Genomic DNA, 24664 nt, shown 5'->3' with positions numbered 1-24664 from the left:
TGTATTTGTTTTTTAGGAACCGAACTACAAGTGAGAACGCACCGTTAAAACATTTGCAAATAAAGATTATATATGTTTTACAAGAAAATTCTTTTCTCAATGTGTTACTTTTGATTGCTTTGTAATTTTTTGTCTTCACTAGCAATTTCAGAGTGAAACATTTTTCCGCAGCAAAAATTGTATGCTTTCTGACAATCCAAATCGTACAATATTGTTTTCTCAGCTCATAATTATTGCCTTTTTTAATGAGAGTGTATTGATATTGTAAAGAATTTAGAGTTTCCAAATGGTGAACACAACTTCGTTAGGTCGTTCATGTGCAACGCACAATTGGAACACTTCCGAAAAGTGATGCCAGGATAATGGAAAAGCCAAAAAATACAGATTTCCTTTGCTATAGGTCAGCCTGCTCTTTTACTCCCTCCCTCTGTGAAAGTGGTCTGAATGGGGTCAAACCTGTAAAGAAAAGCAAGCCATCTATACGGCTGCGATAAGGCAGGTGAGATGGTGACAGCGGTGCTTTGTGAGCGTCTCTGAAGGAAAGAAAAGGCTAAAGTCACACCAAAACCCTCCTGACTGACACCGGGTAGGCAGTGGCATTTCAGTAGCTCCATGTCCTTAAAAAGGCAAGCTCAAAGCTGCTTTTTAATGGGCAACAGACTCAAGGTTGTTCTGTAACACAGACTACTTTTAGAGACATATGTGAAGGTTGGAGCTAAATGACTCCTTTTCAGACTCATTATGAGCTTTAATTTAGCATTTGATATGGATAATGGTCTATGATAGAGACAGTTAACATCAAGAGCATCAGCTTTGCTTCAAGTAGCTTGTTGAGCTTGTTGTCAGTCCAAATTCAATTTAAATGATCAGCATAATGGGTTGATACAAAAAAATACTTGTACGATTACAGTTGGTTTTTTAGCTTGAATAGATTGATCCAGAATTTGCGCAACTTAGTGCAACAATTGTCTACAAGCCGATTGGTTCTTTTAACTGAAAGACAAAACTTTGTTTCTGCCGTTTTACTATTCAATATTAGTCCTCCTATGAGTGGCTTATATCTTGTCTGTCTGTATCCATTTAGAATGTAAATTTTGAATATTAAATGCACAGCCATTAGCTGCTAGATCAATATAACATAGTTCCATCAACTGTCATGTCACTGTCTACAAAATTACTATCAAAAAAAGAAAAGAGAAAATGATCGCAATTTAGTGGAACATATTGGACAGTCATTGCTGACATTGCTATCTTCTGATTATTCATGAGGTTGCAGGCTAATCGTATTAAGTTTGACAATCATTTCTCTCTAACAGCAGAGAGGCAGAAAGTAATACATTTGTTTTCATTATTACTGTTGCTGAAAGGCACTTCATCATTAACATTCATTCTGAGAGACGGAGAGAGCAAATCTAATAAAGCTTATGTGTCGCTTCCTTTGTTTACTTTTTTTTAAACATAGTTATTTGTTCCTATTTCCTAGAATTGATAATTGCTATGTTTTCCTTCTAGAACATAGGCTTTGTGGCAGAAGTTCTTCCATTTCTGGTCGGGTATGTTTTCTGGTATGTTTCATGTTTTGATATGCATGGGATTGCAAGTTTATTTTCCTTTTTTTTTCTTTAAGTTATGTAGATTGTTTAGATTTATTTATTTCTCTTTTTTTTAGGCCCATATTTTGAAATTCATCAAAATATTCATAACAATTTAAAATATGATAATCTACTACTAAATCTTCAACCTACTATGGTAAATTGTCAGCTTTGTTAATAATCAAACGACTTCCCTATACATATTTCCCAAAAAATGCTTCACAAAGGATGGATTTCCTTTCATATTCTCCCAAGGTTTAATCCTTCTTCTCTTCTTGCTTTAATAAAGACTTTATATGCCAATTTATCATTTAACTTGCTCACAGAGGTTTTGGGATAGTATGCATGTACAATAAATTACAGAATAAATGTAACTGGATTGGTGCTTGTATATATAATGTGCTCTTTCAGCCAAACAAGCCAAGACTAAATGCCAAGCTTAATATCATATAATATCATGTGCAATTCATTTGATTGAAATTAGAGTGTCATGTAATGCAATTTCTGGCTTGTTTTCAATTGTGTGCAGTAATGCGCAGAAATGAAACACTATTGTCTTCAGTTAAACCCACAGTGACGCTTAAGGCAAAGCCTGTTTAATAACTTTAGCTAAGCTGAGAAACCAAAATGTGATGTAGTATGATAAAATAAACCCCATTACACTTTATTACTAGTGGCTTTTATGTATTGTTCCATATCTGTTATTTCACTCTGGGGTCTGACTCACACTTAATATCATTTTTTTTTTTTTGCGTAACGCTTCATGTATGAGGGTCGATGACACACATTTTGATGTCAGTCGGATAAGCGTTAATTACAGTAATTTGAGCATGCATAATAAATCTGTCATTCTGATATGGAGGAACCCATTACACAGATCTCCAGCTAAAGGTAGGAGGAAAACAAAGATGAAAAAAAAAATCCTTGATACGCCATCTAATTTCAGTCCAAGATCTGAATGGACTGAATTCTGAGGGAAAGACTAACAAAACACAAGGCTACCTACACAAAGACCCGTAACGTGCAAATGCACGCATTCCAGCGGATTATTTAGCAGTTAGCAATAAAAACGCATTAGACTAATGTAAGAGAATGTGGCATTTTGGCTTTATGACTCAGCAAACTGCTGTGGTTTGTGATTAGTGGCAGCGGCGGTGGCGTGCTCCCAGTACTCGGGAAGCTCTCGGGGCTCTGATCGAACGTTAGTGAAAGCCGTCTGCGGCGTCAAAACCTAACGCTTATGGAGCGCAGCAGATAACAGGCCCGCATTGTCCACCAGGGTCTTTAGAGTCTCAGAATGAGCTGTCAAATGAGGCAGCACTAACTCTGCTAATCCGCCATCTGAGGAAAAGCCTCAGCCAAAAGGAGTAAACAAATAAATAAAAAAACATTAAAAAAGAACCACGAGTGTGATTAATCGAGTCGAAAGTCACTGGCACTCTGGCGTCTGCTTTGAAGTAATGTTTGCGCTCTCACGCAAGCGTGACCACTTTTTAGCACTCGTCAACAGTCAACTCGGGAATAAGGAGAAAACAAAAAAATGCAGAATTCTAGCAGCACACACTTTTTTTTCTCATCTCTTTTTGCGCATTCAAACAACCGTTAAGGCGTTGATAGCTACATGAAAGAAGAAATGCTTTGCCGTTAATTATAACAAAGATTACTACAAAGAGATGCGTTTATAACGGTGCGCTTTGATGTGATAGCTGCGATGCCATTTAATTCAAAGCAACAAAAATTGCTCCTCAAACGAGGAAGATGTTGATAACATATTGTTCAAAGCAAAATGCAGCTGCAGTCCTAATGTCTAAAAATAAAACTAGATTGTTGTTTTTTTCCCTTTGGTGGAAATTGGTGGAGGGGTGCTTGCTGTGCAAAAATAGCCTTCTAGTGATGATAGTAGGGTGTTGTGTTGTGAGTCACTGCTGAAACCAGCCTACAATGTTGCTGGCCTCCCAAGACTGGTCTGTTTGCTGGTTTTAGAATGGTTTTGATGACTTTTTCAGCTGGACCAAGCCAAAACCAGCTAAAACCAGAATAAGAAAAAAAAAGAAGAAAAACAAAAAACACCTTAAAGCCTCTTCTTTTTTTTGCTGTGCAAAGGCAAGGAAGCTTTGGCTTGGTGTCTATGTATGCTCAGTGGGTCAAGTCAAAGACACCCAATGCAAAATCTCAATAGGATTTTTAGTTTTGTTTTATCACCTGCTGATAAATGAATGAATCACTCCATTCATCAAAAATTTGACATATGATTCATATCCAGAGTGTGAATGGTGCAGGACTTACCAGTATTGGATGTAATCCATTACTAAGCAATAATTACCATTATTTAATTACTTTAACCTGTGAAATAGTAAGGGATTACTCTTAATGGTTTTTTTTTTCTTTCTTTTCCCTAGTTTAATTACAGCTACTTCTGATGTAATGGCATTAAATACTGTAAAGATTATAGAAAAATCCTACATAAACATCAAAACTTACCATTTAATGTTAAAATGTATGTATTTAACATAAATACTTTGATCAGTTCAAAAATAATTTGTGCAAATGTATAATATTTATTTAATATAATTAAAGCATTCTTGTCTATCCTTGTATTGTTCAACTGGTTGAGGTTGATATGGCAAATTAATTAGTAATAAGTAATTAAATACTTTTTTTAAAATAATTAGTACAATAATTGAATTACACTGTTGAAGATGGAATATAGTAGGTAGTTATTATTATTATTATTTATTATTATTATTATTATTATTGTTTAGAATAACTTACCTAACACTGCTATTTACACACCAAAGTTTAATACTTAACATTAGACCAGCGGTTGGAAAAGCTAGTAACCTCCTCAAACATTTCTAAATTATTTTAATGAATATTTGTATTAATGTAATTCATTTTAATATCACTGTTTTTAATTTATTTAATATTTATTTTAATATTTACTCTAGTTATTTCCTATTGCAGAAAACTATTTTATTTTTATACAAACAATAACATTCTTGAAAGTTCTGCAAAATTCTCACAAAATGATTTGTTAATTTAACTATATACCGACACTCCTTGTTTCTGTTTAAATAATATTATTACTAATATTTCATATAGCCAAAGAGAAAGGCAAAATAAAGTTTGCATTTCCAGGGAAGAGATCCGTAGCTGTTATTAAAATAAAAGGTCAGGACTAAAAACGGGTTATTGAGTTAAGACTGCAAACCCTTTGCCGCATCAGTGCTAACATGAAATACGCATTCAATTCAAATTGAAATTCAATCCATTCACAAGTGGAAAAAATAACATGGCATTTATTAAGAGTTACATTTGCACCTGGCATAACGCTCAGGAAGTCACAGTCAAAAGTTTGCAAACACTTTATTTTGTTTGAGTTCCAATAAATATTCTCACTTACGTTTGTTTGTCTTTCACATTACACTTCATAAAGGTGTTAGCATGCGAACTGCTTCAGTAAAAAAAAAAAAAATCGATATAAATAGCAGACATCCTTGTCAACATTGAATTTTAATATTTCTATTTATCTTTATTTATTGTCAGTTTTAGATTTAACAATGTTAGTACTTTTTATTTCAGTTAGTTGTTAATCTAAGCTTTTTAAATTTTTCAAATGGAAACAATTCATTTAGTTTTAACAAAAATGACACTGAAAACACAGCAAACATAGTTGCATTATTTCCAGGATAACAGGACCATTTAAAATTGTGTAATAGCCTTTTCTTTAGCATTCAAAGCATCATTTTGTCTGTTCACTGTTCAAGGTCAGGTAACCTCATCTCTCTGAGACTGCTATTTCACACCATTGTACGCCGCACTGAAGCCCTCCTGTAAGTGAGGAAATGTCTCATCTGATAGCAGCCTGATTTAACTTCACTTTGTGGGTTGATAATATGATGGCAGTGCTCAGGGAGAACGGTTCAAAAGACAAGTGAGGTGAGGGAGATATCATGCTCCAAATATGAAGCCTGCGTGTGCTCCCCTTGGGGTTGCAGGAACGGAGGTGTGCCATTAATTTAACCGAACTGAGAGAAAAAAAACTGACTAGCAGATCATCATTTCAAGTCTAATATGGATGCAAGCGAAATACATGCGAGTCCAAGTGGGTGAGCAGTTAAGTCTGTGAATAGTCTGCCAATTTTGTTTGGTTGTGAACATGTGATCACATTGACATGATAATCAACTGTTAGCACATAACATGCTTAAAGCTTCTAACATAGGATCATGTTCGGCTTTTCTGATGCAGTAAACGTGCTCAATGGCTCACCTGGTACAGCACTGCACCATGTAGAAGCCTTATGATGTTAGCATGCCTGTTTTGCTGGATTCGAAGGGGTTTTGGGATCTTTTAGCCAGTTCTACAGAGCGGGGTTTGAACCAGCGTTTCCGGTATGGGAGACATGCGTGTTAACAAGGACACTCTTAAGTTGCTATGCATCTCTTGAGGCAAAAGGAGTGAGATTTACTTGCACAACTTTTACTAGCTGGCCTTTGTTACACTCACCCCCCTAAACCTCATTCCCATCCTGGTCACAGCACCAATTTAACCCCTCCGGTTCTACACGCACTGCTCCCGGTGGGATTTGAACTGACGTCTTCTTTAACAAGGAAGCTAAAGACCATACCCTTTAATGTCAGTCACTAGTGCTTTACTAGCTGGCCTCCATTAGTAGTCAACAAACAAGATAAACTATCTTAAGGTCAGATATACTCACGGCAAAGTTCTTTTTTGTTCTTCGCTTAGGGGTAAAACGAAGTTCGAAATACATGACCAGTGATATACGGTTAGTGATACTCCAACATTACCTACTCTGCTGAGAGCGGCATTTAGATGAATATATAAATATGCGCTGCACGCTTTGTTCTCAATAGCAAAATAAAAACAAAACGGAGAAAACTACCTTTTCTACTATAAACCGGCTCTCCAGTGTGTTCGTGTTCTCACTCGCGGATGTCTGACCTCAACAGGAGAAAAAAAAGATTTCTACGTCAAAGAAGGCGGAGCCTCCGTGCACACTTAACTATTACATAAATCACCATGGACTAATAAGAGTACAAAGGTGGTTTACCAGCCGTAGCGAATTTTTCGAACTCCCAAAACAAACTCCAAACTAACTTTGTTTTGGCCTGATTTGATTCAAAATGGCTTCACATCAGTCTTTAATATGCTGAATGGCCATCTTTGAAAATATGTTGGTCAGTACATTACTTGGTAATACCATGGTACTTTGGTGTTTATGTATACGGTACATACCTTTTTTTTTTTTTTTTTTTGGAAATAAATCTTTAAAAATACAAGACATTTCTTTGTAGACATTCATTTCATTCAAGACATTCATTTCTGTCTTAGGTGGGCAAAGTAACCATCTCCCAAGCTCAATGTCACCATGACATCCAAGACTAATTTATAACAGAACATAAAAAAATACACCCAAGATAAACAATATACCCCCCTTTCTGCCAACCAAGCACGCTGTGCAAATCGTAATTATCGAGTCAGTGACAGATGCCCAATGGAGCAGCGTACACACTATTAGCCAGATTGAAGCTGAGCATATTTTTTCGAAATGAGACAGATTTCATCATTAAATGCCCAAAATGAAAGTCCAAAACTCATATGCTATGAGGGTACAGAAGTAACTTTAACTGCTTGTCTGCTGATCTGAAAGTTACAGTGAGGCTCTATAGTAGTACATTTGTCTCATTGTCAACATCCCCAATTGCAGCAACACTGATCACTTCCCATGAGCCCCTCTTAACCTCAATCTTTCAGCAGTTCAAAAGCAGTTCAAAGTTTCCGGCGAGTTCTAAACCTCAGAAGTGACATCTTATACAGCCTCTGCAAAGAACCAACGCTGAGGCAGTTTCAGTCAAATTAACCAATTATAGCTTCCCTGCTTCAAACAAAAATAAGGGAGAGCGATTGTAGATGCGTACATCAAACGTCTTTTTGGATCTTCTGATCCCTTTCGTCCTTCAAGTTTGCGCTACCGTTTTCAAAGTACAACTGTCAATTTAGGCTATAAAAACAACCGCACAAAGTCAGGTAAAGCAAGAAACAAAGGCGGAAGCTATAATCCATGGTTCAGAGTCTATTTCCCAATAGCACAACATGCGTGCCGAGACCCGTTACAGGCATTAACTCACAAGCACATGGGAATATTATCAGTTATATGAGTCCCAGGGAAAAATGCTGATGGATCGCACCAGCTTAATTATGCATTAAAAAATACGTTACTGCTCTTAGAAAATCATACCAGTGTTCATTTTTCACCTCACGCCAGATTTTGTCTTTTTTGTGCGTTTATTATCATGACATTTTTTAACATGATGGTGAGAGGCAAGATGCACTGGTCTGTAATGACAAGGGGAAACTTAGCAGGTTAGTCACTGCCTGGCCAAAAAAAAAGAAAAAAGAAAAAGGGTCACTGTTTAGATTCAAACTGGCAAATGCTTAAGAGTCTATGATTGGAACATTATTGCTGCGGTTATGTTTCTAGCATGTTATATGTTCGGCAACAGCTCTTCTAACTCTAATTGAGTGTGTAGCTGTTAATTCCTTAAACAACCATGTATGAAGAAGACACATCATGGCCATATTCCAAGATGAAAATGTCAGGATGCATCAGGCTCAAATTGTGAAAGGTTGGGAGAGATCATGAATCTGTTCTACACATGACATCACAACATTTATTTCCAAAAAGAGGTGCATACATTGTTTGTTCAATGTCTTGTATTGACAATGTAAGATTCCAGCACTCTGTAAAGTCTACACCAGCACATCCCAAACTCTTTCAATAAATTTAGATGCCAATTCATGTGTGAAAATGATTCATGCTCCGTCCTAATAATTCTTTCACAATTTGAGACTGATGCATCTTGACATTGTCATCATGGAATATGGCATTCCTACATGGTCAAATGTGTTGATATTACTTCTTTCTGTTATATGAATTTTACCATTCTTTAATAAAAATAAAAATAAAATATTATGATTATCAGAGGTAAACATTAAGAATAAGAACTATTATAATATATTATTATAGATACTACTACTAATACTACTACTACTACTACTACTACTTGTAACGGATTCACAGAGGCAGGATTCAATTGCAAGTAACTCTGTTTAATGACAGAAGTGTCACAGAAGCCGAAACTCAGAACACAGAAGAAGTCCGGATAAGACGGAGCAGTGAGAGAGACTCTGTTGGCGACACAGGCAGGCTGTGAGCAGCTGTGACTCGGGAGGTCGGTACAGGTAATCCGGAAGGGATCCAGCGTTTCACGGAAGGGGGAAACGACAACCAACACGGAGACACAAGGGGAAACATCCAACAACGCTCTGACAAAGACAAGAGAGAAACAGAGAGACTAAATAGTGTGAAGGTGATGAGTTGCAGCTGGTGCAGGTGATCAGCCACAGGTGCGTGATGAGCCAATCCCAGGCTCCGCCCTCACCTACATTCAACACGCACCCAAGAGTGAGACAGGGAATCCATGAACCGTGACAGTACCCCTCCCCCTAGGAGCGTCCCCTGACGCTCCCAGCCGACCTTACCTGTTGATTGTAATCATCAATAAGGGAGTGATCCAGAATGTCCCTAGCAGGAACCCAACTTCTCTCCTCCGGACCGTAACCTTCCCAGTCCACCAAGTACTGGAAACCGCGTCCCCTCCGTCTAGAATCCAGAATGCGATTAACCGAATAAGTTGGTTCCCCATCTACGAGTCGCGGCGGTGGGGGAACCGGGACTGGCGGATTAAGGTGGGAGTGAAAAACAGGTTTGATTTTGGATACATGGAAGGCGGGATGAATCCTCCTGTACGCCGGAGGGAGTTTGAGGCGGACTGTCACCGGACTAATGATCTTGGTGACAGTGAACGGGCCGATAAATTTGGGAGCAAGTTTATTAGATACGGAGCGGAGAGGAATGTTCTTGGTAGAAAGCCACACTTTTTGACCGACGACGTAAACGGGAGGCTTAGACCGGTGGCGATCGGCTTTAGCCTTGGTGCGCGCTCCCACCTGGAGCAGAGTCTCACGGGCTCTGGTCCATGTGCGATGACACCTCTGGATAAAGGCGTGAACAGAGGGGACCGCGACCTCGGAATCCAGACTAGGAAAAATAGGTGGCTGGTAACCTACACTACACTCAAATGGCGAAAGGCCCGTAGATGACACTGGTAACGAGTTATGAGCGTACTCAACCATAGAGAGTTGCTGGCTCCAGGATGAAGGATTCTTGGATACCAAACATCGCAACACTCTCTCCAGATCCTGATTGGCTCTCTCGGTCTGACCGTTGCTTTGGGGGTGATAACCCGAAGACAGACTAACCGTGGCTCCTAGTAATTTACAAAACTCCTGCCAAAATTTGGACACAAATTGGGAACCTCTGTCGGAGACCACGTCCATCGGGAGGCCATGTAACCGAAAGACGTGATCTACTACAGATACCGCTGTCTCCTTGGCTGAGGGTAATTTGGGCAAGGGAATGAAATGTGCTGCCTTCGAGAATCGGTCCACGACGGTCAAAACGACCGTCTTGCCCTGGGAGGGCGGGAGGGCGGTAACAAAATCTAGAGCGATGTGGGACCAGGGTCTCGAAGGAACAGACAGCGGCTGAAGTAACCCCTGGGGAGGTTGGTTAGATGTCTTACCAACCGCACAGACCGAGCAAGCCAAAATGAAACTGCGAATGTCGCGAGCCATAAGTGGCCACCAAAATCGTTGCTTTATTAAACTGCAAGTGCGGTTTACCCCTGGATGACAGGCAATGTTGGAGCAGTGACCCCATTTGAGGACCTCGGATCTTAACCCCTCCGGAACGAACAAACAACTCGGTGGGCCGCCGGGCGGGGGCGTTACCCCTTCTAAGGCCACTTTGACCTTCGATTCGATCTCCCATGTGAGTGTAGAGATAACTATCTTCTCTGGCAAAATACACTCGGGAGTAACCGGGCGTTCGGAAGCATCAAAAATACGAGATAAAGAGTCGGGTTTGATGTTTTTAGACCCGGGGCGGTACGAGAGAACAAAGTCAAAACGTCCGAAAAAAAGTGCCCACCGAGCCTGCCTGGAGTTGAGTCTTTTAGCAGATCTAATATATTCAAGGTTCTTATGATCCGTCCATACAATAAAAGGTACCCCCGACCCTTCAAGCCAATGACGCCACTCCTCCAACGCTAACTTGACGGCCAACAACTCTCTGTTACCAATGTCATAATTGCGTTCGGCAGGAGAAAGACGATGGGAGAAAAACGCGCACGGGTGCATCTTGTCATCTGAGGGAGAGCGCTGTGAAAGAACCGCTCCTACCCCCACCTCTGACGCGTCGACCTCTACCACGAACTGACGTGTGGGATCAGGGGCGACTAAGATGGGAGCCGAAACAAAGCGGCTTTTCAGTTTGGCGAATACAGCCTCGGCTGTATCGGACCACCTGAACGTCATTCGGGGAGAGGTCAAGGCAGTCAGAGGTGCGGCTAGTTGGCTGAAATTGCGAATAAAACGCCGATAGAAATTGGCGAACCCCAGAAACCTCTGTAGGGCCTTACGGGAATCTGGACTTGGCCAATCCATCACAGCCTTAACCTTGTCGGGATCCATGCGCATTCCCTCCGATGACACGATGTACCCTAAAAAAGGAACAGACTGTGCATGAAAAGCGCATTTCTCCGCCTTGACAAAAAGCCCATTCTCTAGCAACCTCTGAAGCACTCGTCTGACGTGTCGAACATGTTCCTGGAGAGACGAAGAAAAAATCAAAATGTCATCCAGGTAGACATATATGAATTGGTCGACCATGTCTCTCAACACATCATTGACGAGTGCCTGGAAAACCGCTGGGGAGTTGGAAAGGCCGAAAGGCATGACCAAGTATTCAAAATGCCCCCTGGGGGTGTTAAATGCGGTTTTCCATTCATCCCCCTCCCTGATGCGAACCAAATGATAAGCGTTACGTAAGTCCAACTTCGTGAAGATGGATGCTCCCTGTAACCTCTCGAAAGCTGAAGACATCAACGGCAAAGGATAGGTATTCTTTACCGTGATGTTATTCAGCCCTCGGTAATCAATGCAAGGTCGCAGAGAACCATCCTTCTTCCCCACGAAGAAGAACCCCGCCCCCGCTGGAGAAGAGGAAGGGCGGATGAATTTGGAGGCTAGAGAATCAGAAATATATTTCTCCATGGCCTCCCTCTCTGGAATAGAAAGAGAGTATAGTTTGCCCTTAGGCGGAGACTTACCTGGGAGTAACTCTATAGCACAGTCATAGGGACGATGCGGAGGGAGAGAAGCAGCTCGGGACTTACTGAACACTTCCTTCAGGTCGAGGTACTCCGGAGGCACGTTAGACAGATTCACCGTCTCACTCTGAAAAACAGAACGAGAAACAGACGAACAAGCAGACACCAAACAAGACTCATAACATTTATCACTCCACGCAGACACAGAGTTTTGTCCCCAGTCAACCCTTGGATTGTGTAACTCCAGCCAAGGGTGACCGAGGACAACGGGAGCCAAAGGGGAGTCCAGGATGAAAAATGAAATGCGTTCGGTGTGGTTGCCGGAAGTGATCAGTGTAAGTGGTTCAGTGGTGAATGAAATGTCAGGGAGAACTTGTCCGTTGAGTGCGTTGACAGAAATGGTGTTCTTGAGTGCAATGGTGGGTATGTTAAGTTTGTGAGCAAGGGCAGAGTCAATGAAGTTACCTTCCGCTCCCGAGTCGAGGAGGGCGAGGCTGGAATAATCCTGAGCTGCCCACAGCAATCTCACCGGGAGGAGAGTGGAGGATGAGGTCTTTTCCACGGAGATCCCGCCCGACAGTAGCCTTCCTTTTACCGCCGGGCGTGGTCTTTTACCGGGCAGGAGTCTAGCAGGTGTCCGTTCCCGCCGCAGTACAGGCAAAGACCACGGGATCTCCGTCTCGCCTTCTCCTCCCGGGAGAGCCGAGCTCGACCCACCTGCATGGGCTCCGGGTCGAAGGTGTAGCTGACCGCATCCGTAGCGCTGGCCTGAGGGCATTCGACACTCCCATGCTGAGGCTCCATCCTGAACCTCAGCCGACTCAGACGAGCGTCCACCCTCAAAGCAAGGTCAATGAGACCGTCAATCTTCTCCGGAAGGTCGATGGCGAATATCTCCTTCTGGATGCGGTCAGCCAGCCCATGCAGGAACATGTCCCACTGTGCCTCCTCGTTCCACTTGCACTCGGCGGCCAGGGTGCGGAACTCGATGGAATAATCCGAGACCGAGCGGTTACCTTGGCGGAGCTCTGCGAGTTGACATGCCGCTTCTCTTCCGGTCACCGCTCGGTCAAACACCCTTCTCATCTCTGCCGCCAGTGTCTGGAACGAGGAGCAGCAAGGATGTTGGTTCTCCCACACCGCCGTTCCCCAAAGTGCGGCTCGTCCGGAGAGCAGGGTGAGGACGAATGCCACCTTGGATCTTTCCGTGTTGAAAGTCTGCGGTTGAAGAGCGAAAAACAAGGAACACTTGGTAAGGAAGGCTCTGCAATAATTGCTCTCACCGGCATAACTCTCGGGGGTAGGCAGACGTGGTTCCGGTTGCCGCGATGTAGATGGTGTGTGGGGAATCGGCGGTGGGTCGGGCACAGTGGGACCGACGAGTTGTTGCATCTGTTGGGTCAGCTCGGCCACCCGTGCCACCAAGGTGTGTACTGCCTGTCCTGTGGCAGTTAAGTTCGCCTCCTGCTGGTCCAGTCTCTCGTTGCTGCTGGTCAGTAGGGCGTTGATACTCGCTGAATCCATGGTTGGTCAGAGCGTTCTGTAACGGATTCACAGAGGCAGGATTCAATTGCAAGTAACTCTGTTTAATGACAGAAGTGTCACAGAAGCCGAAACTCAGAACACAGAAGAAGTCCGGATAAGACGGAGCAGTGAGAGAGACTCTGTTGGCGACACAGGCAGGCTGTGAGCAGCTGTGACTCGGGAGGTCGGTACAGGTAATCCGGAAGGGATCCAGCGTTTCACGGAAGGGGGAAACGACAACCAACACGGAGACACAAGGGGAAACATCCAACAACGCTCTGACAAAGACAAGAGAGAAACAGAGAGACTAAATAGTGTGAAGGTGATGAGTTGCAGCTGGTGCAGGTGATCAGCCACAGGTGCGTGATGAGCCAATCCCAGGCTCCGCCCTCACCTACATTCAACACGCACCCAAGAGTGAGACAGGGAATCCATGAACCGTGACACTACTACTACTACTACTACTACTGCTACTAATAATAATAACAACAATAACAATAACAACAACAACAACATTTTATAACTCAATGATACTGCCCTATTCCTTGTCTTTTACCAGATAGTTTCTCAGCCAAAGTAAAATAAGGCAAATTTATTAAAGGGAAAGTTCACCCAAAAATTTAAATCTGATGTTTATCTGCTTACCTCCAGTGCATCCAACATGCAGTTGTCTTTGTTTCTTCAGTAGAACACAAATTAAGATTTTTAACTCCAACCGTTTCTGTGTGCCAGTCAAATAATGCATGTGAATGGGTAACAATTCTATGAGAGCAAAATAAAAAACATGCTGCACAAAGAACCCTGTGGCTCATGAAAACACATTGATATCTTAAGACTCAAAACGATCAGTTTGTGTGAGAAATTGAGCCATATGTATATACATTTTTTTTAAACTCAAATACAACGCTATATCCAACAGCCTGGAATGCGCTTCACTTCTGGTAAAGAAGGTCAATATACACACTCTGGCGTCGTATATAAGATTCACTTCTGGCGTTGGCGTAGACTACGCCATATCGTGTGTACCGGAAGTGATGCCTTTACATGTACACTACACCAGATTGTGAATATTGACCTTACCAGAAGTGAAGCGCGTTCCAGGCTGTTGGATATAGCGTTGTATTTGAGGTAAAAAATGATATAAATATGGCTCGATTTCTCACACAAACTGATCGTTTTGTGTCTTAAGATATCAATCTGTTGTCATGAGCCACATGGCTCTTTGTGCATGCTGTCTAAGGAACGTTTTTTTTGTTTTGCTCTCATAGAATTGTTACCCATTCACGTGCATTATATGACTGGGGGTAAGCATCTCAACATCAAATTTTCATTTTGCCTTTAAAATGTGAAGGATATGGAGCGAAAAGGGGTCAAGGGCTTTACTCCTTGGAACAGTGCTGTTATCAAATCCCACTAATTTTCCCTTTAAGCAAACCACCCTTTCAGAGAGCTGAAATGTTAACGTTCAGATTTCTATCACAGATATTTAACCACTACTCCACCCCATCACCTTCAAAACTGCGGCAATGAAGTAATCGATTGAGTGTGTCCTTAAGATCAGCCCTAGATTGTAAACTACTTCAGGTGTGACCATCACGGCCAGTTTTAACTGGTGTACACCCATTTATTTGTGTTTGATTTACACTGACCTGAAGTTTAAATGCCGTGTATTATGTTTCCATGTGATGTGGTCGCTGCTGAAAATATCCTGCTGATCAATGCAACCTCAGCTTTCTCTGTCGCCCATGCCAAAACGAATCACACACTGAACATGAATTGTTCACAGATTGACATAAGTAAAAATGCACACTGGTGCCTTTGTGTCTCTTTTGAAGCTAAATTCAGCCATATTGATTGTAATTGCATGCAAAAGAGAAACCAGCGCTTTCTTCAAAATATCTATTTTTGTGTTTCATGCAAAAAAGAATGTCATACAGGTTTACATACAGGTAAAATTACTTTTTTTTTTTAAATTCAGTATTCTGCTTTACTGCAAAGGGAGAACTGTGAGATCCATTGCAGTAGCACTTGCAAATACCCACAAAGCTCAGCCAGTGAAGGGTCTGTGGGCTTCGACACAGATAACACGTTGCCCCGAGCAGCCCTTATGTCTAGAACAAGGCTTGGCTCTCTGCTAAAAGATCAGCCTATGCCTGATCAAAATGACTCAGCAATGGCCCTGACTGTTAGTGCCTAAGGAAAGCTGTTGAGACACGAGGGAGGGTCAGTCTAAGCAGGTTGTAAACACACACAGACACACTATTCCACAATCTAATTGCCTAAGATCTGTGCTACATGATAATGGATTATCCTATATCTAATGAGTGTACCATTGCAGAGATAAACACACATTTTAATGTCAAACAAAGGAAAATGAAAGCTAATTGCTAAATGAATCTGAGTGATTCTGAAATTCTCTTTATGAACCAAAATGTGCAATAAGCAAAGTGAAACAAGGAGAGTGTTATTTATTTACTCACTTCTATGAATCTCAAATGTTAACTAATGCTTTAAGACAACTTCACTTCCCAACTGGCAAAAGGATCAGTAGAAAAAAAATGTGTTATTCTTTCCCTTGCATAAAAGTATTGTAATGTATCCGAGGGTAATTACACTGAATGACATTCAAATATCATAATATATCACTCTTACAAAACCACACACTGACAGAAAAAGTCAAACTGCCCAACTAAAGGAAACACTGATCACCATAATGGTGACCAAACATGTTCAATAAAACATCAACATCTGTTAATTCTCAATACGAGCTTGTCTAGATGAAAAATTCAATCTGGTTTGTAATAAGAGATTTAATGTATTTTTTGTTAATTTTATCAAATGTTTTTTTTTCTTTTTTTCTTCTTCAGTGATTCTGCTTGTCATCATCAGTTGTCTTCAATGTTGGCAGTTCTTACTTCATCTTTGATGTCTGTGTTATTCAGATATTTTTGTTTACAGTTTACTTTTTTTCTTACTTAACTATTTGCAATTACTTATTTTAAAATGTTGCCTTTTAAAGAATTATTTTGATTAATTCTAACCCAACTCTTATTTGTTGAATTGAATTGATAATATTGCTTGTAATCTTTTGCCCTAATTAGTGTATTATTTGTTATATTTTACCAGTGTTGTTAAAGAGGTGGAAAATACTGGAAAAAAAAAGAAAAAGAAATACTATAGAAGTCAATGGGGCCCATCCACTGGTTGGTTACCAACATTCTTCTAAATATCTTATTTTGTGTTCAGCAGAAGAAAGGCATTCTTACAGATTTGGAACAACTTGAGGGTGAGTAAAATGACAAAAATGTAATTTTTTAATTTTTTTTTGTTAATTAAAATAATGCTAAAAAACAAATAAAGTGGTAAAACTAACTAAAAAATATTTAAGTGCTAAAATGACTAAAATATAAGTAATACATTACAGTTGAATAGTTATTTTAAATGGCAAAAGCACATATTACTAAAACAAAAAAGAAATAAAATGAAAACTGAATATATTATAATAAAAGCTATTATGAATAAATAGCAAATAATACAAAAATATCACCTTTGTGTAGCATAATCTAAAAACCTAAAAACTAAAATTTGAATTAGTGTTAGTCTAAATGGAAAACAATAAAGAACAAGTAAGATTGATAACTCAAAAGATGTCAGTTATTTGAAAAAGCCATTATTGAACATTACCTAAAAAAATAAAAAAGTTAAAAAAAGTAAACGCAAGTTCTGTTTTTGCTTGGATGAACAGAATAAAAAGCAATTTTGAATTATGTCTGCTTTCCAACAGTCAAACAGACACCTAAAGCTGCAAATAAAGATACACACGGAGGGCATTTTCTTTTCACAGTCATCAAATCCAGTTTAACGCGCATTTGGGTCGGCCTCACCTCAGCGTTTCACGACGTTCAGACAGACATATTCCATTTTCTTTTTAAGTCCATCACTGATGTCTATGCATAAAATGCGATGCAGCACAAAGGAACACCTCTGTCGTTTTAAATAAGAATCTAATAGCTAAAATGACGTAGGTTTAAGTGTGAAAACAGACTGATCTGTAGGCTCTAAGGGAGACTGTGGAGCAAAAGGCAATTAGTATTTCACTGCTGAGCCCTTGATGCGTGATTTCTAAAGGCTGTTAGAGGCACTATCAGAGTTTGGCAGTGAATATGCATAAGGTACATTGTAAACGAGAGCATGATTAAGACTTAACTAAGCTGCGGATATAAAGAGTGCCAAACTCAAGTGCTTAAATGGTAAAAACTTGTAGAAAAGATTGTGATGTAGCTACGGAGGAGGATATCTGCAAAATGGTTTAGGTCCAGACAGTAAAGAATGTTGCCAGGTGGTCAAAAGAGCCCATGCTAAAGTCTCTGTAGCTATGTTTCCATCCACCTATTTTTATGCGCATTTTGTGACAGCGCAAAGCAAGATACACATACATTTGAAAAATGTGCATTACAAATATATGTGCTCAAATGAGCTGGATACATTTTTATCTAATAAGAAGACATATGCATAAACTGCGACAGAAACTCATTTACTGAATAAACCCCTGGAAGCTCAACAAAAAAGCTCACTGGACTGTAACTGGACTAACTAGCAGACAGATCTATTTTGCAAAGCATCTTAAATGTTAGTTTGGTCATTCTGGAATGCCTGAGCCAAAGTCTGTCATCAGAATGATTTGGTATAATGACCTGCCAGAAGTGTCTAGCAGGATTGCGTTCCGAAACACCCGCATCCGTACGCTAGATAACTTGACAGTGTTTATTGCGTTTCGTCTGTGTGCTCTGTGACGCAAGTCATTTATGATCAAATATGGTAAAATAGGAAAATAGTAACAGATTGCAGGAACTTCCATTTATATTACAAACATTACAGCCTATTTCACAGGAAGTGCCGATTTTGTTCTCTTGAACACATGGTATGGAAGCGCTGCTAAATTTGCACGTTTTATGCGATATTCACATTTTTTCCACATAAGTCAAATTCACAACTTTGAATGGAAACATGGGTAATGATATTCTGGTCTCTAGATATGGATTTCTTTGCCAAACTTTATCATCTGCCAGACAACATTTGAATGTTCTAAACTGCTTAGGAAAGTAAAAGCGCACTTTTCCTAAAAAAACAAAGAAACAATAAAGTTACATAGCAAAAAGTACAGTAATAGTAACAGTGATGCTTTAAACAAATAATTAAATAAATAACTAAATCACTATGTAGAACTCAAGTATGGAATTATTAAAGTTAAAACATTTTTTTTATTTAGTTTATTGACCTTCTGTTCCCTATAAATTCTTCTGAAATTTAGTCAGCACAACTCAAGGGCAATTCAGGATATATTTATATATCATATATTAATTAATATATATATTTTTTTAAAGGTTAATTGAATACTGTTTTAAGTCCTTAATGCATGAAATAAACGGCTAACATTTACATTTTCCATAGGAAGTTCATACCGCACATTTTATGCTGAGATATTCCATATATTCTTGCAGTTCTCTGGGTCGTTCCTCTTGCGTAATCAGGCCCTGCTCTTGACAAGTTTCACTGTGACACTGTCTCGGTACAATGTGACCTTCTATGCAAGCAAAGACACTCATTGGGCCCTTGGGACCATTTGGAAGCACCAAGCTTGAGGAGGATAGATCCAGGATGGCTGCCCACTCAGTTTGGGCCACTAATCTCATCAGAGAGCATCTGACCTCTACTAGTTCCGACATATAGAGATGCCTTGGAGATTATCGCTGAAAAAATGCAAAATGCATGAATTTTATTGCAGTCACTATAAGGATAATCTGTAAACATCCACGTATGCAACTGCTTAGTTAAGTAACTACAGTACATGAATAAATAAAGAAATAAATAATTTATCTCCAAAAACGCAACTTATTTTTTATATTGGGTATTTGATATTGGGGCTTTATGGTCAGACTCGTGTCATTATGTTATTAACATTTTTCCAAATGCAGTTATGAGGTTTCTAACCAGCGAATTAAGGACATATATGTTTTATCCGCCATTAGAACGGCCGCATCTGAGGCGGTAAGTGCATTTCATCAATTTACAGGTTATAAAGTTTACTGTGGCTATGTGGGCGTTTTATTGGTTTATTTTATTTGTGGTTTTATTTTCTGTCATTTGGCAAACATCTCATTTTATTAAAATACAAAGTGCTACATACAGGCTATTATATGATTTGACGACAAATGCTAGACTAAGACACTCTTCACCGCTCCTCAAATACATAAAACATTAGCCTTTATAAATAAAGTGTTTTTTGAGTAAAGAAAAATGCTGCACTTATTCAAAGAAACAAGTCCTTTATTTACCCTTCTATTGCAAAGGTAAATGTCATTTAAGCTTTAGCCGAGACAGAGTTATGAGGTTTTAACGACAGTTTAAAGAACACATGGAGTTACTATGTTTAGTCAAATGCTCTTTTTTAATACTTTTCATTCGTTAAATAATTGTGAAACCCCACAGACAGATGTAACTGCGGACAATAGCAATGATATATGAAAAAAAATGGAGATAAGAGGTTTCTGCCGGATTGTCACACTTTAGATCAGGGACCAATTCTTACTATTAACTAAAACGTTCGCCTCAATAAACTCCTAATCACAGTTTATTAATAGTTAGCAAGGTAGTTGTTAAGATTAGATATTGAGTAGGTAACAGGTAGGATTAAAGTATATGGAATATGGCATTAATGTGCTTTGTACTGTAAGTACTAATAAACCTCCTCCAATATCCTAGTAATAATGATTCATTACATTTATTTTCTAGACACCCAAAGCGCAACTATGCAACTAGTCAATAATAAATGAATCTCTGTTCACAGCAGAAATTCTGAGCATAATCCTTCTGTAAATATAACAGAGTACTAAATAAAATCCAAATTTGCAAAAGAAAAGGTCACCTGGTAATGAAATGAAAAATATTAGAAGTCATGGCCTGGCAAAAAAAAAAAAAAAAAAAAGTGCACAGCCTTCGTCTCATTTGCAGACAGCCTGAGATTGAGTCCAACGTTTGATTTTAAAGGAACTGTATGTAAGAAATGTATTTCAATTAATCATAAACAGTAGTCCGGCCAGGATATTGTCACTGCAATAACAGTTTTGGTCACAATCGTACATACACTTCCTTTAAAGTTATTTACTCTAAAAAAGAATCTAAAATCAAATATAAAAAAGGAAAACTTGAATTTACATCAATGGCTTTGCTTTTAATTCTGAAGATCCAAATGTGAAAGGGGAAAGTACCATTGCACATCATTTAGCTTTAAAGCACAAGCATTGCAAAAACCAAACTAGCATATCACAAAATCCGCCTCTACAAACCACGCATCATTTCCATACAAAAGCGTCATCACACATTCAATCTGAACTGACGTGGTGCTAAACTGGAGACGTCCCTCTGCGCCTGGTGACCTAAAGCTGCTCTCAGCCGAGCTGTGAAGAGACTGTGAAGTATTTGAACTCACCGTTTTCTGTATTTTCATGCTCGGTGTCAGTGAGGGTGAGGTTAGAGTTGGCTCTGCTGGAAAGGCAGGAGCTTCGACCGGATTTGGTGTTGCTACGGCCCCAGAGTCGGACAGCATGCTCGGGGGAAATGATGCCGTCCGTTTCTGTGTCAGCGTCTGATCCCACACTCACGGAGTAGTCACGGTGGGGAAGGCCCATTTCTGTCCTATATGCTGCCATATGGGTCGGCACAGGATCCCCAAAGGCCATGTCTCTGAGAGAGAAGTCCACCCCTGATACAACACAAGAACAGAATGAGAGAAAATACAATCTGTGTTATGCATACAAGAACAGACTAAAACAGTAGGGCTCCTGAAGTCTCTGCAACCATTCATCCGGTCCCATTTCATTTCACTTTTTTGAATCTATAATGTATAAACCTTTCTAGAAAGTCTACCATGAGCTCCAAGATGGTTAAGAGTTGATTTAAATTTCTAATAATAATAATAGTATTAGTAGTTGCAATAGTAGTATTATATAAATAGTACCTTTGCAGTACAATGTAAACTATTAACTTGGGGTCAGATTTACTAAACAGGGCAAATTAGCGTGGGAGCACAATTCCAAAAAAGCACTGATGGGAGTAGAAAGTTTTGCATGTGAGCTACTAATGACATCCATTTCCAACTGGTTTAAGACATGCTTTTTTTGGATGGTAAATAATAACACAAATACAAGTAAACTGACGAGCGCAGACCTTAGGAAATCACCTTTCGTGATCCATTTAGATATACTTCTGCCATAAATTTTGCGCCTGAAGGGGGAAACTCCTACAAATGCATGTGCAATAAGGTCAGCCACAAAAATAACCTTCCACGCCTTTTCAGTGCTAATAAATCACTTTCGTGTCTTTAGTAAATCCTGACAGTAGCTTTTTTAACGGCAAAAGAGGGTTTGCACTGGCGCAAACTGATAGTAAATCTAGCCCTACAAAAAAGTAATAACAAGTTTACAACAATTTATAATTATTGCAAAATATAACCATACTAATATGTGTAATAAATGAATGTGATGTTAACTTCCAGAACTTGAGTGCTGCGAAACTCCAAGTTTCCTGAAGGAACTTTTAACTGGAACGTCTCTGACATACAAAGTAAACGGAACAAAGCATAACAAACAAGTTTCTGAGTGAAAAGTTTATTTTTTATTTTTTATTTCATATTTGTATTATTATTTAACTTTTCCCCACCATTGTGATAATTTTCCATAATTTATGAGACAATCCTTCCCACCATTGATGGAATTTTCCAGCTTTCCTTGTTTTCATTGTCATACACTATCAAAAACCTTCTGAATGAGTACTGAATCTCCAGATCGAAATAAGGAGCAAAAACAATTGATAAAAGTCATAGTTTCTGGGGCAAAACATTTTAATTTAAATATTTTTTATTATTATTAAATGTTTTATTTACCTACATTCAAGTGTTGATAAAAAAGAAATCATGAAGGTATAATACAACTTTTTTGGGGGTTCAAAAGCAGAGGCTTTGTTCTCTCATATATATTTTAATATATTGTATGTTTAGATTATTTATGTGAATTTTCAAAAATGCTGGTGGGAAAAGAGTCAAGTTTTTTTTTTTAAATACTTTTGAGCATAATCGCTGACTAAATCAAGAAATTTCTGCAGTAATCCATTTGATATGCAAAATTTAGTTTCAACATGCAGATTTCGCAACAGACTCAAATCAGTCACGCCGATACGCTGTGTTGATGAGCAGAAAGCTACTTAATGTGAGCTGTGCCTTAAACATCGTACTGTACTTACAATAGTCAAAGGAAATTTTTGCTTACGAAATATAGCAGAAATTTAGCTAATGTGACTACACCTTTAGAGAGTAGCTTAGAGGGAAGCATTAAGCCCAAAGTATACTTTTTTTTTATGTGTAGATTTTTCTACAGCTTGAATTGTTTGTCATGGCTTGCATCAGTCAACAATGTAGCAACACAGGCCAGGGTGGTTGTTTCACAATCGAAAAAAAGACAAGGAGGAGATGGAAAACAAATAATGATGATGAAACTAATGATGTCTCAGGTTACATATGTAACCATGGTTCCCTGAGAAGGGGAATGAGACGCTGCATCAACAATGACACTAGGAACGCCCATAGCATCATTGTGGATGCAGTGTTGGAAAATGGAACTATGAAAGCCTAGGTGTGTACGCCAAGTGTTTACACCAAAAATGTATACCATGGGCTTAACTGTGCCATCTACTGTTGAAAAACAGCCTTCGTGTTACAGTGTGGACCTATGATGCCTTAAAATGCTGTTTAGGCAGCAAGCTCACTGCTTTTGGAAACATTAGTATTTGTTAAAAAGGAACACCTTTAACAGTAATTTATATGTGACTTAAAATTGATCAGGAATATGCAATACATGAAACAAGCCTATATTCAATCAAATTGGATACCCAAACAAGATGTTTATTCAAAACAGAACACTCAAACCCACGTGAGAGCACACAATCTCAATAAACATCACATTCAAAGTGCACTCATGCATTGTGGAGGCCAAAGGTACGAGAAAAAGGAAGCTGTTTAGATGGAACTAACAGCAAATTACAGATTTATGCCGAGAGTGAGCGTAATAATAGTTAGCGTGTCTGAGAGCAACAATGCATTTAGTATTCATGGAGGGGAAGTGGATATTTTTTCAGGTCACCATCAACTGGACACATTAGAAGGTCATAAAAGACATCAGCGAATCAGCATTCATGGCACCCCCCTCTCATTAAAGTCCCAGCACGCTAATGGCAAAGATACAACACCACATTCGGCTTTCCTTTTATCTCTCTGGTTTTAGATAGCGCTTTTTCAAAAAGGCTGGAATATATTAGCGACGGATCAAATCGTTACCGCAGTCTGTCTTAATTGCTCGAATGCGATCACACTCTGAAGCGTATCTGAAAGATCGCTGCAGATCTGGAGCCTGTGAGATGAGATCCCTCAAAGTGTATGATAGTTTGTCTCGTTTTAACAAGTATGCGTAATAGATATGTGCTTTAATATGAAGTGGGCAAGTAAAACCATCAAGGGTGCAGTATTCCACACTTATTTAAAAAAAAAAAAAAAAAAAAAAGTTAAATAAAAACACACAGGTCATGTATTAAGGGATTTATTACCATTTAATTGCATTCTTGACATCGAACGTTTTAATGCAGTTAATTTAGGGGAATTATCTTGCCAAAATATGTTTTGTTTGTTTTCTTTTTCTTTTTTTTATCAGCAAAATTATCTAAAAAGTAAATTCCTAAATATCCATTCGACAAGACACAAAACTTGAATCTAAAATAAAAAGTATTTTTTTGCTTTGCTTTTTTACTCCAGGGATGCAAACTCTTCTGATGTGAGGCAAAGATTGGTGACAAAAAAGGTGACAAAGATTCAAGAGCCCTAGGGGGGTCTGGGGCAAATTGAAAAAAAAAAAAAAAAAAATTCAGCTTAAAGAAATGTGGATTTGCTGTCAGTTTTAGAAGTAGGATACAGGAGAATAAAACAATGACTATGTTTTATTAAACAATTTTATAAAAAAAATTGTAATACCAATAATCTATAATTATAACTATAATTAATTATAATATTATTGTTTATAAAATAAAAAGTCAATAAAAATGATTAATATAATATTAATGCTATTTTTTACATACATACACACACACACACACACACACAAACACAAACACAAACACACACACACACACACACACACACACACACACACACACACACACACACACACACACACACACACACACACACACAC

At 39.1% G+C, this 24664-nt stretch overlaps 1 protein-coding gene across 10 annotated transcripts in view; it reads right to left on the bottom strand.

The window, feature by feature from the left end:
• tenm4 (teneurin transmembrane protein 4) overlaps positions 1–24664 on the bottom strand; it is a 294119-nt gene that overhangs the window by 179271 nt on the left and 90184 nt on the right. For all 10 annotated transcript variants that reach the window (XM_067450936.1, XM_067450931.1, XM_067450930.1 and 7 more), the window contains exon 3: positions 20860–21132. In XM_067450936.1, coding sequence (XP_067307037.1) covers positions 20860–21132 — 273 coding nt within the window. The remainder of the gene's footprint in view (positions 1–20859; positions 21133–24664) is intronic.

The sequence above is a fragment of the Pseudorasbora parva genome, chromosome 8 (assembly GCF_024679245.1).
Source record: "Pseudorasbora parva isolate DD20220531a chromosome 8, ASM2467924v1, whole genome shotgun sequence".
In the NCBI taxonomy this organism is placed as follows: domain Eukaryota; kingdom Metazoa; phylum Chordata; class Actinopteri; order Cypriniformes; family Gobionidae; genus Pseudorasbora; species Pseudorasbora parva.
The sequence above is the reverse complement of the archived record's forward strand: the minus strand, read 5'-3'. Positions and strand labels throughout refer to the sequence as shown.